Below are 13,451 nucleotides of genomic sequence, written 5' to 3'. Positions count from 1 at the left end.
GAGAAATTATGGATGATTCAAATGTGAGAAAATCATCAAATATGTTTGCCTTATTTATTACTAAACAAACATGCTAAGTGATTTATTTCATTTATGTTGTTTCAAGTACACTTATGAACTGCAGGTTTAGTTCCAAAATATAAAAATTGAAAATAGTTATGGCATTTTGGTACAGCAATCAAAGGAGATTGATACAGTGCTTTTCACTCAGCATCCAGTGTGGTGTCCAGACTTGGATTGTTGTTTATGAAACTTAACCCTGGAAGGCATAGGCAAAAGAATAAAAGAACAATATTAGTAACAGATAAATAGCAAAACTAAGAATCCCTGAGAAAGACTAAGTATTGACTGAATTAGTACTTGTATTTGAGCAAGTGGTCATATTCCCTGAGATAAAGACAGGTCTGTAGCCCGTAACTGAAGAAGACAATAGAATCAGTTGGAGGAAAATGTTAAAATTTCACTCTAGCCTTTTCATTGTGTGACAATGAATCTGTCCTGATTCACTGAAGAATCTGGGTCAGTGCCTTGGCTTCTGTCAGTAATGTAGAGGTCATACTGAGGCAGTGCAAAGGTTTGAATTGAGGCAGAATGATTCTAGAAGCTTATAACATCTTTATTTTACTAATAGTTATTTCTTGCTGAGAAATGGCCTTTAAAATAGTAGTATATCAAATGGTTGCAGCCTAGTTACATGATAGATACAAATAGTAAGATATCAAGTATAAGAAATTGAATGTTTCATATATAAGAAGGGTAAGTAATCTTTCATGAAAAACAATACACAGACACACATATTTCTTAGGGGTATAAATATATATGCTAATATAAATGGAGACAAAAAATTGTACAGCTCAGGTTCTTCCAATTAAAAGAGTAGACAGAAGATTCCAAAATCCAGTATTAACTGGCGAACAGAACCAAATTCACAGAGTCTTTTTCTCTTACAACCCCAACATCTATTCTGGGATCCTGGCAGCTTCATCATCTGTATCCAGTGTCTGAATCTGATCCAAGGCTTGCAACTGGGAAACATCTCAGAGCATTCTTGGAGTTGGTATTTTCAAGGGACCTTTAAAGAAGTAGCCAAGATGAACATTTCCACCCTCCACCCCCTTACATGCCGTGAATGCTCAATGCCATGCAACGGTGACAACCCATCCCATGCTTTCATCACTGGGAAACCGCAGGTACAGTTGGCAGTGCAAAATAGTACTGGCTTCTACCTCTTTGATTAGTGATTTCTTCAGAGGAGAAAAGTGACAGAAAGATTAAAGGCGATGGCATTTAGAACTTTGCCCCTGTGCTCTCTGTTACGTGTGAACGGAACCCCGCACTGTTCCTTACCCGAACCCAATGGTAAGAGACTTCCGGTATGGCAGGCAGTCCCAACTTGAGCTCACATCTTCCTTGAAGTACTAAGGGGCAAATGAAGACTTTGATCTCAGGTTAGTGGACTCAGGTCAGCAAAGGAAAACGTTTTCTGAGGTTTACAAGAAATAAAGGATAAGATTTTGAGTGAGAACTGAGGGGACTCTCAACATAGCAACAGAGGGTAGACACAGACCTTTGCCCTTGTTATCTACCCTCGGAGACCTTTGGGTGGGGCTATTGGGGAGTCGGGCTTCAGGGAGGTAGGGACCTTGTTCTATGGTTTATGGTTTCAACTGAAGACTAAAATCTGTTTAGCCTCTATTGGCAGCTCTGGAATCCCCAGAAAGGATAGCTGGCTAGGGCCCTGCTTCATTTTTCTCTTAATGGTTACAGATACAGCTTCAGAGGAGCTATAAATGGGAAATTCTGATTGCATGATGATCTTCAATGTAAATTCAAATGTGGCATGATGATTTTAAAGGCAAATTCAGTGATCATTTCCTATTTCATGGACCCCAGACCTGCTAGCACCTGCTCTTAGCTCTAGTCTGCCCTAGGCAGGGCTACCAGGTGTCAATCAAACTCACATTTACTCTCTAATTTCCTTTAATGGGTTCTCAGGAGGGCAAACTAACTGAGGCAAGGGCACTGTAGATTCTTAATATATTGCTGTTACAGAAGTTTGTAGATGCAAGCTTAAAGACCAAGATGGTCTCACCGTTCTTCAGATGCACACACCATCCCATCCTCTCATCCCTAGGAGCCTGCATTACTTGCTCTTTGGTTTTTACTCCGTGACCAGAATCATCATGCCTCGTGGTCATAAAAGTAAGCTCCGGGCGCGTGAGAGACGTCATCAAGCCCGAAGTGAAAGCCGGTCTATTCAAGAAGCTCAGGCCACTAAAGCAGAAGAGAGAGAGACACCTTCCTCCTCTTCTCCCCTTTGTAGTAGTGATGTTCAGAGCTTCTCTGCTGCCAAGTCACTTGGCAAATCTAAGAAGTCTCAGAGGCCCACCACTGCTTCTGTAAGTGCTCCATGCATCAAGTTGGGTGAAGGTGCCAAGAACAAAGATGAGAAGAGATCAAGCACTTCCCGGGCACTGCCCTCAACTAGTTATTCGTCTTCAACCCAGAGAGATGACCTTGCAGTTTCACTGGTACTGTTCATGCTTCGAAAGTATAACAACAGGGAGCTAATAACAAAGGAAGACATACTAAAGCAGGTCATCCCACAGAGCAAGGAAGAGTTCCCCAAAGTTCTTAAGAAAGCCTCTGAGCTCATGGTGCTGGCCTTTGGTATTGATGTTAAGGAAACTGACCCAACCAGACACTGCTATGGCCTTGTCAGCATATTAAGTCCTATTGGTGATGAAATTATGCATGGTGAGGCAATAATGCCCAAGAGTGGCCTCTTGATGATAATCCTGTGTGTGATCTTCATGAATGGCAACTGTGTTAATGAGGAATATGTCTGGAAAGTGCTTAGTGAGATGGGGGTACATGTTGGAGTCAATCACTTCATCTATGGAAATGTCAAGAAGCTCATCACTAAAGACTTTGTGAGTGAGGGGTACCTGGAGTATCGGCGGGTACCCTTCAGAGGTTCTCCATGTTATCAATTCTTGTGGGGTCCCCGGGCCCACTATGAAACCAGCAAAATGAGAGTCCTTGAGTTTCTGGCCAAGGTCCATAACACTGTTCCCAGTGCCTTTCCATCCTTGTATCAGGAGGCTGTGAGAGATGAGCAAGAGAAAACCCGAGCCAGATTTGCATCTATGATTCTTTTTGGCATCATAGCCAGTGCACAGTCCAATGTCAATTCCAGCAATTCCTCCAACCAGCACTGAAGTCTAAACATATTGCTTTCCACCACTTTTAAAGAGAACATTCAACCAACTAGTGGGAGCCTGAGGTGATGTTGGAGAGAAAACAGTGCATCTCATATTTATAGCCTTACTCTACATGAATAACTTTCAGTTTAGCATTTCAAAGTTTTCAAAATTTACTTCTTTTAGAAACGCTGAGTTAGCGTCACCATCTAAGTATGTGACTGATACATGTCATACAGTCAACATTGTTTATGATGCTTAATAGTTAAGAGTTTCAGTATTGAAAGCAAATTAAGAAAAATTCATCTTAGTTAACTGAAACAAGAAAACATGGCATCAGAATAGGCATTTTCTTAGAATATAAAAAATTTCAATAAAATTGTTTACAACAAGAAAACGTAAAAAAACATAGTGGATGACGCACTCTTGGCTTTCCTGATTCCTACTCTCCATTCTACAAAATAAAATAAAATTAAGCTTATGTATTTGGATGTGTTTCATTCATTCAACAATGTAGGAACATAAATTATAATAGTTAACCTCTTAATCACTGACATTTTTATTCCCCAAACAAACATTTACCAAACATCTGTTCTTTGTAATAGGAATGATTTGTAGGGAGGAAGAAGACAGAGAAGGAAGAGGAAGAGAAAGAGTTGGAGGAGGAGGAGGAGGAGGAGGAGGAGGAGGAAACAATGACAAGATGATGAATGAGTCACTGTTTTTAGACTTTTAGAGTCTAGGAGCAACTATTAAATAAGATGGCACTCTATTCTCTAACACATAAACGACAAGTGCAAGGGAGGGTATGGAGTAGGTGTGAGAATTAGAGTACTTATAAAAGGAGTCACACACAAAACAAGATAATTTGGGGCCTAAGAAAACCTCAAACCTTTCCTAAGTGGAAGACAGAGCTCAGCTAAGCTGAGTATTGGGTCAAAAGAAGGTGTGGAATTGGTGATCAGGGCCTGGCCCCAAGTATGGTGTGTCACAGAGGTAAAAGAAAAAAAACTCTAGCTGGGTGGTGGTGGCACATGCCTTTAATCCCAGCACTCAGGAGGCAGAGGCAGGTGGATCTCTGTGAGTTTGAGGCCAGCCTGGTCTACAAAGTGAGTTCCAGGAAAGGCATAAAGCTAACAGAGAAACAACAAACATCTGGCTGCCTGGACAGTCACCCAAGGTTCCTCTGCAACACTGGGACATCCATTTTTGGCTTACAGGTCTAGACTATCTGGCAAACTTTTCTATAAAGCTTGAATTTTGAAGGACTGTCCTGCCTTGTTTTCGCAAAGTTCGACAGTCTTTTTCCTTTGTGTCTTGCTTGTCGAGTTTGTCCAGAATATTGTCAGCAGTCAAGGCAATGGCAGTTTTTTTGTCCAAATGGCTACCTTTGCTATAATGAAAGTAAATTCCATATGACAGTTCTTTAATGCCCATCATCCTTTTATGAAGTACAATGATGCTGCCAGGAGCAAATATGTCTCACTGTCACAAAAAGCCCTATGTTAACAAAACACTTTAAATGTCATATTCTGTAGGTCTTTGAAGTGATTGAAGACCATCTATCTATCTAAAATATATCTCTGTATAATCTTGAAAACATATCTAACATAACTACAAGTTTGATTGTTATAGATGACTACTAACCTATGTTTCTTAATTGTCCTAAATGGTTTAAAATAACTTTCAAGAACTAGAACTTTACCTTACATTTTTTTTGTGTGTTTTTTTAAGACAGGGTTTCTCTGTAACTTTGGAACCTTTCCTGGAACTCGCTCTGTAGACCAGGCTGGCCTCAAACTCACAGAGATCCAACTGCCTCTGCCTCCCGAGTGTGGGGATTAAAGGTATGCAACACCACTGCCTGGCTGCATCTTTAAATAAACTGCAGTGTACAATAACTTAAATAAGAGTATAAACACACACACATATAACAAAAATAACTTTAAATTTATATCAATATACAAAAATCCACACCAATGTAAAATATTAGAGGCTAATAATTGTCTTTTATTCTATATTCCTATATCCCCACTATTTGATGAAAAACATTAATAACCCAATGAATAACCAAAACCCACCCACCTTACCATTTGGGAACATGGGTGTTGTGTTCTCTAGACAGCTTCCTGTTGTCTCTGGGTGAAGGCATCTTTTTAGGGAACCTGAGAAAATTGAAATAATAGTCAAGTCCTGGGAAAACTACTTATAACATTTATTGTCCATTGTCAGTACACTGGAAAAACAAATAGCTTATCTGTGGTCCTGGATATAATAGTCTTATGAGAGTGGTCCTGGATATAATAGTCTATGAGACTGGACCATCTCAGCAGTAGCCTCCAAGCTGTTCTGGACACAGAACTCTGAGAAAATGGAACAGAGGCACTCTAAGAGGCTGGATCACCTGGGCCACCCATTTTCATTGGTTTCTGGGCCACTTTCTCTGAAAACAAACAAACTTTCAAAAGAAAACATACATATGGACTGTGCATTGTACACAAGTCAGTCAAAGAAAATTTTTTGTTTTATGTTTGAGTAGGTAAAATATGTCACCTGTCTTTTAGTTTTACAGGTTTATTTCTTTATATCTGTAGCCAGGATTTTCAGATTGTTTCCCCTGATCAAACCTGATCACTATTAACCTTGAATGAATTCACAGACTTTCATTGTCTGTCAAAAACCAATGCATTTTTTGATTTACATTTTAAAGTTAAAGAATCCCTAAAGTATCTAAGCTGGTTTAATTCAGCAGTCCCTTTTACAATCCCATGTCTCTCGGCAGTTGTTTTTCATTCATCAGCATTAAAAAAATCAAAATTAACACAACACCATACAGGATCCAGATTCCCTGTGTATTTTTCATCTTTATGTGGCTTATTTTTATTATTATTTATCAGCTATTTACCTTTTTCTTAGACTGTCTATAACCATTTTCTTTTCTTCCTTAAGCCTACAAACACTTTTAAACACACTGTAACTTGTTTAAAGTTTTTTCTCCATCTGAGTCTGTCTTTACTGTGTATCTCTAGCCTTTTCTGTCTGCATGAGCAAAAGCTTAAACTGCTAAGCTACTGCTGGGTCCACCCCCTCCTAGGGTCTGTGAGAGCAGAGCCTTAAGCTGGCAGGGCCAGTCTGGAGTTGCTTTTGACCAGGAACTGCATTCAACCACTCCAGCTCTAGGAAGTCAGTGTCTGCCCTGTGGCAGACATTTTTACATAGCATTTTGTTCCTATGTTGTACTGGCATGGCAGAGCCCCTTATAGCGGTCATATCCTTTTTTTTTTCTATCCTCAGCTTTCTCAAGCCCTACACAGAAATACAGGACATGGAACACCAAATGCACCAGGCTTTTCCTTTTAGGCCACCAACCAGCTCCCAAATCATGACACACTATTATTAGTTTTGAATGCTTAGCCTAGCCTAGGCTTGTTTCTGGTTAACTCTTTAACTTAAATTAACCTGTTTCTCTTTATCTACCTTTTGCCTCGGTGCTTTTTATCTTTCTTTTTGTATGTCCTACTTTGTGTCTGCTGGCTGGCAGCTATCTGGCTTCTGGCATTGGGCTTGTCTCTCTCTTTCTCCCTCATTCTCTCCTCCATTTTCTCTCCTCTCCTCTCCTCTCCTCCCCTCTCCTCCCCTCTCCTCCCCTCTCCTCCCCTCTCCTCTCCTCTCCTCTCCTCTCCTCTCCTCTCCTCTCCTCCCCTCTCCTCCCCTCTCCTCCCCTCTCCTCTCCTCTCCTCCCCCTCCTCCCCTCTCCTCCCCTCTCCTCCCCTCTCCTTTCCTCTCCTCTCCTCTCCTCTCCTCTCCTCTCCTCTCCTCCCCTCTCCTCCCCTCTCCTCCCCTCTCCTCTCCTCTCCTCCCCCTCCTCCCCTCTCCTCCCCTCTCCTCCCCTCTCCTCCCCTCTCCTCTCCTCTCCTCCCCCTCCTCCCCTCTCCTCCCCTCTCCTCCCCTCTCCTCCCCTCTCCTCCCCTCCCCTCCCCTCCCCTCCCCTCCCCTCCTCTTCTCTCCTCTTCTCTTCTCTCCTCTCCTCTTCTCTCCTCTCCTCTGTTCTCCTCTCCTCTCCTTTCCTCTTCTCTCTTTCCTCTTATTTATCCTCTCTGCCCACCAGCCTTTCCCATCCTTCTTCTGCCTAACCATTGTACATTAGGTTCTTTATTAGACCAATCAGGTGCCTTAGGCAGGCAAGGTGAAACAGCAACACATCTTTTCATAATTAAACAAATGCAGCATAAACAAATATAACGCATCTTTACATCATTAAACAAATTCAGCAGTCACATGTAGCATACCTTCACATAGTTAAAGTAATATTCTGCATCATAAACAAATGTAACACATCTTTACTTAGTTAAATAATATTCCACAGCATATACAGGTAGTCAATGGTAATACTAAGACAAGACTTCTGCAATAAATTCCTCTATAGCCACACTTTGTCTCTCATGCCAACCTAATGAAGATCTTCTTTTAATTCATTTTTATTCTCACCACTCCACATTTCTATTAGGAAATGAAATCAAATATTAAAGAAAAGATCTTGGTGTCCAGGTACTAACTGCAGGTTTAAAGAAGGTTAGGTGAGAGTGAGACTCAAACTATCTGTAGGATTTGCTTGCCTGAGGCTCTTTTACCCATATCTCTAAGGATCTTTCAACAGCGATTCTACCCTGGACTCTGCACCTGTCTCCAGTTTTAGCTGTTTCCTGCATTACAGTGTCTCTCTCCTGGATCTTCATTATTGTGCCCCACTGTGTATGCTGCAATTGTTCTGTAGGTTACTTTTTCTTGCCCTTCATTTCTGGAGGCTGCATTGCTCCTCTCTTGCTAGAGGAACAGCCCAGAGTCTCTTGCTTCTCCCTGATGTTGAGGCCTCTATGTCCCTCCAAGTTCTGTCACTCACTATGGCCCCTTTATCACATATGAGCCTCTTCCATACAATTGTTCACTTTACACAGAGAAGTTTACAGTCTTTTTGATCCTCTAGGTGATTTCAGATCCAGTGGTGAGTGGAACCTGACTTGGGACAGAATCTCATGCTTTTCAGTTTGTTATCCTAAAGTCAAAGCAGAAGTTGTGGAAACTACCTGACATTTGACGTCACATTTAATGAGATTTACTAATAAAGGATGTCATGACAATATCTGAAATGACAGAGCCAGTAAAAATTTATCCCATGAATAGTCTCCCCCAAGGAAAAGCACATCAATTGTTTATCTAATACAAAATGATCAGCCCAGAAAATATACATACAAAAAACATAATACTATATGTATGCAATAGCAATTAATGGATAAAAAGAAGTCATGAATTTAAAAGGGAGCAAGTCGGCATATGTAGGAGTGTTTGGAGGGAGGAAAGGGAAAGGGAGAAATGTTGTAATTATATTCTCAGAAAAAAATAAAAATAAAAAAGGAAAAAATATCCCATGAGTATTTAATGAGAAAAGAACATGGGAACCACTGTGTAAGCCAAAACATCTACTGAGGTTGAATCCTGAAAGTCAAGGAGTCTTTCTAAGAGATAACATTTCTTTGGAAAAGGAGGCCGGCTAGCTGGAGAGACAGCACATCAGTTGAGCATAAATCCTGTTCTTGCAGAGGACCAGAGTTCAGTTCCCAACACCAATGTAAGGTGGCATGGACCTACTTATAAGTCTAGCTCGAGGGGATCCATGAAGTTTCTGGACTCCATGAGGCCACACACACACAGTACACATACATACATACATACACACACACATTTTATATATATATATATATATCTCACCTCAGATACACACATGTACATACAATTAAAAATTACAAATCTTAAAATGGTTCTATGGCAGATATACTATCCATAGTAGGAAAATAAATATTTCAATAATATTACAGTGCTCTTTGTCTCTCTGTAAACTCCTGAAGATAATTTTGCTTTTATGTAATAGCATATATATTCTTATTGCCCCAAATTTAAATACTGGATAAAATAATAACTCATCTTTTACCACATTTCTCCTGAACTCATTCATGATTTTCCTCAATAGTCACAATTAATGATTTGTTTTACAATTTTATTTCAGAATCTTGTCATAAGTGTACCATAATGGACCACTGTAAATTTTTGGTTTGTTGCTTTGGTTTTCCTATCACCCAACCTGGTCTGAAATTCGTCGTGTATGTCAGATGTCCTTGAACTCAGTGCACATATTATTCATTCTCTTCCTCTTATCAATGAGAAAATAGAGTGCAGGATCCTTATGATAGCATACACAGGCTGGAATCCGTGTGTGTGTGTGTGTGTGTGTGTGTGTGTGTGTGTGTGTGTGTGTATGTATGTGTTTAATTTAGCCAGCCTTCTCTCAATGGTAATATACATTGTTTTTCATATTTTATTATGGTTTCTAGAACTTATATCAAAATCTTTGAACATGAAAGCCTTTGCAAATATGAATTCTTATAGGAAAGGGATAACTAGATGAAAATTCCATTAAAAGATAATATGATGATTGTATTTATTAATATATCTGAAAATTTCAATGAAGTGGTATTAATTCAGCTGTGTGAATTCAATTTTTTATATCTTGATTTCTGTGAATAATGTATATACTTATAGGCATTTTTGTTTTATCAACCTTTCAAATTTTGGCCAAATTTTTGGGTACAAATTTATTGTCTTGCTGTTATTTTAATTTCTCTATTTTGAAGTAGTCTAAGAATAACATTAACTTATTCCTTCATCCATAAAACATGGAACTTCTGTAGGGCTCTCTTGAGTACCACAATTTTTATTGACATGCTTTAAGACAATGGGTATTTTTTATTCAAAGAAAAAAGGGAATTGATTCTTATAGGCTAGGTACCCTTGGCTACTTTGAAATACCAAGAGGTCCTGGGGTTAGAGATATATGATGAATCTATGAGAAAATAGCAACAAGCCCAGAGAACAGAGGAAGTATTAAAGCCAGTATGAAGTCATTTGTTTATAAACTATCAATTATCCACTGTAGAAGTCTAAGGTGACTTTTTCTCATCAGTAACAACAAAGTGTTACTGCATCCTTTCTTCTTTTCCTTTCTACAAGAACATTTTCTGTTATCCTATCCATTCTCCTTTGTTTCTCACTATGTTTATGATTAATTTTTTTGAGTCAATGTTTCACTCTAGCTCATGATGAGATGGGACTGTAGCTCAGGCTGTCCTTCAACAAGTGATAATTCTACTTCATCTACTTGATGGTTGAGATAGCAGACATGGGCCACCATGCCTGGCTATTTTATTAAATATTTGTGAAGCAATTTCCAAAATGGCTCAAACAGTTTTTTAAGATTTACTTATTTTATGTGTATGTATGTTTGGCTCAACTGTATATATGTGTACCACATACATTCATGGTATCTGAAGAAGTCAGAAGAGGGCTTTGAATCTCTTGGAAATGGAGTTATGGATGATTGTGAACCACCATGATGTGGGGCTGGAAATTGAACCTGGGTCCTCTACAAGAGGGGAACAAGTATTCTTAATTGCTAAACCATCCCTCCAGCCCCATGCAACATTTTTGTATTAATATAATGTATCATTATTTTACTTGCTTCATATTAATAGTGTTTTAGGTCTTCAGTATTTTTAATTTTAGTTGTTCTCTTCAGGATTTATCATGTACAGACTAACATATACATTTTTAAAATGTTTCTAAACTGTATTGAGTAACAGCTAGTAATTTTTTTTGAAAGAGTGTTTCTCTGTGTAGCTTTGGAGCCTGTCCTGGAACTCACTCTGTAGACCAGAATAGCTTTGAACTCACTAAGATCTGCCTACCTTTGCCTCCTGAGTCCTGGGATTAAAGACATGCGCCACCACTACCTGGCCTAGTAATTTTTTGGTTTGTTTTTTGAGACATGGTTTCTCTGTGTAACAGCACTAGCTGTCTTGGAACTCACTCCATAGACCAGGCTGGCCTCAAACTCAGAGAGATCCACCTGCCTCTGCCTCCTGAATGCTGGGATTAAAGGCGTGCACCACCACTGGCTGGCAACAGCTACTGTTTAACATATTATAGCTATAGTAAATAAACCAGCTCTGCAGTACAGTAATGATTTAATGTGATGTCTTTTAGTTATTATTGTGGTTTTAAATGGAAAACTCTCTAGTGTGCTTAAATAATTTCTGAGGGGCTCTCAGACCATTTCTTTATTTGTGAAGTTTCCATTCAGAATTTTTGACAATTTTATCTGCAGCACCGTGAAACAAAACAAAGCAAAGCAAGCAAACAAAACAGGAGCCAAGGCCTTCCTGCGCAAGGGTCAGGTGAGCACCCCCATACTAGACATTTGAGAAAACAATGCTAATTCAAAGCATGGTGTGGTAAACCTTAGACACTAGCTGTTCTTCCTTGCTCTTCAAAACATTGACCACTAAAATTGATCGTTGTAGAACAGCAGCATCATATTTTATTACCCCTTTTTCCAGACATTTGTCATCATCAGCTGATTTTTTTCATTCACATTCACTACCAGTTCTTAAGGTCAAGCTGTTTTTAATCTTATTATTCAGGTGTTCCATAGGATAATATGAAGTCATTATTATACTGAGTAGTCATTTTCCTTATTATAGCTAGACAATATGCTCAACATAGCTGTTAAATCATTGTAGCTAGACAAAGTGGTGTAAACTCTTTTCCCAGGTACTCAGATGGCATAAGCAGAAGGAGCACCATCATGGAAGTTTGAGGAGAGCCTGGCCAACCCACCAAAACTTGATATCCAAGTAGTACCTTCAGAAAATCCTAAAAAAAATTTCAAACTCAGCCCTCAAGTACAGCTGGAGTTTTCACTCTTAATTTCAAACTAGTATTATTTTCCAGGAGACAAATAGGTTTTCAATAGTATGTTTGGATAACTTTTTGCTTATATTTTAAGTTATTATTTCAGTCACACCTACCGATAGATGTTCTAATAGGTAATCTTTCAAGATAAACTAAGGAATGGCTGTAAATCTGTTATAGTTTACATCAAATTTTAAACACAAATTCATGTTTTTGTAATAGTATAGGTGGCATAATAGATGTGCTTTTGCTAACTAGATTCTTACTACAATCCCTAGGGATGTTTCACTTATATTTCTAGTGTGAACTGATAATAGAATAGCCCATTTACAAATAACAGGAACAAAAACCCCATGACATCAGATAATTGAAATCAAAGCAAAAATAAACAGAAGTGTCTCATCAAGAATTTATAAAAGCCAAAAACAAAGGCTTCCCAGATGGCTCAGCGTGTAAAGGCACCTGCTAACAAGTCTTTTGACCTGAGTTCCACCCCAGGAGAAGTCCATATGGTAGATGAGAGCCAACTGTTGCAAATTGTTCTCTGACTTCCACATACGTGCTATGCTACATACTCACACACACTGGGTAAAAAACAAAAAAGTAAAACAACAACAACAACCACAACCCAACAACCAACTGCAAACAAAAGAAACCTCATGCTTGTTGTTCAGAGAGAGTCCAACAGGAAGTAATACTGATTTCACTCTAGTCGTAGAGACTCCATCTTAATTTTACTTCTGTGTATTCCTGTTTCCATCAGACATTCGTTGTCATTACCTGATGTTTTCATTCACATTCACAAAATGATATATCTTAAGGTAAATTGTGATTTTTATTTTATCATTCAGATGTTAGTTAGGATGTACTCTGTTGTTACAGTCTTCAGATAAATGTTTAGCAAATCCTGTTTTCATGTTTTGCAACAGAGTAGTTCAGACAATTCTCTTAACATGCCATGAGCTGACCAGCATGATGATGCCATCCCTCCAAGTAATATATGTGCTAGGTCACATATGTGCTGACATCTTCCCTTTATATTCTTACATTACTGAGATTATGTATTCCAGATATAAGTCCTTTGTCAAACATATATGTCATTTACATCTTTGTGAAGTCTCTCACTGTTTTTTTTGTTCTGTTTTGTTTTGTTTTTCCTGTAGATTAAATCTAAGGCCTCTCACATGCTCAGCAAATATTCTACAGCTGAGCAGTATTTCAAACTTTATTTATTTATTTATTTATTTATTTATTTATTTATTTATTTATTTATTTATTTATTGGGGCAGAGTCTCATGAACTTGCCCAAACAAGATTTGATCCTATGATTTTTCAAGCCTCAGATTCCACAGCAGGTAGCTGGAATTACAGGCCCACACCAACAGGACAGAATTTAATTTTTTAAATATATGTTTTGTTAAGAGTATTTTGTTAGGAGTATTCTGT

At 38.7% G+C, this 13,451-nt stretch overlaps 1 protein-coding gene across 1 annotated transcript; it reads left to right on the top strand.

Moving 5' to 3' along the window:
* The first annotated feature begins 2,183 nt into the window (after positions 1-2,183).
* LOC128116585 (melanoma-associated antigen B18-like) lies at positions 2,184-3,221 on the top strand. Its single transcript, XM_052747956.1, has 2 exons — positions 2,184-2,325; positions 2,431-3,221. The coding sequence occupies exons 1-2, from the start codon at positions 2,184-2,186 to the stop codon at positions 3,219-3,221; spliced, it is 933 nt and encodes a 310-aa protein (XP_052603916.1).
* Positions 3,222-13,451: the final 10,230 nt, after the last annotated feature.

This window comes from Peromyscus californicus, unplaced genomic scaffold (assembly GCF_007827085.1).
Source record: "Peromyscus californicus insignis strain IS unplaced genomic scaffold, ASM782708v3 Scaffold_10__1_contigs__length_136768540, whole genome shotgun sequence".
In the NCBI taxonomy this organism is placed as follows: Eukaryota; Metazoa; Chordata; class Mammalia; order Rodentia; family Cricetidae; genus Peromyscus; species Peromyscus californicus.
This window is presented reverse-complemented; position numbering and strand designations above follow the sequence as displayed.

Coding starts and splice junctions, on each gene's coding strand:
- LOC128116585 (XM_052747956.1), top strand. CDS start 2,184: ATGCCTCGTGGTCATAAAAGTAAGCTCCGGGCGCGTGAGAGACGTCAT. Junction 2,326..2,430: donor CTCTTCTCCCCTTTGTAGTA/GTGATGTTCAGA, acceptor AGTTGGGTGAAG/GTGCCAAGAACAAAGATGAG.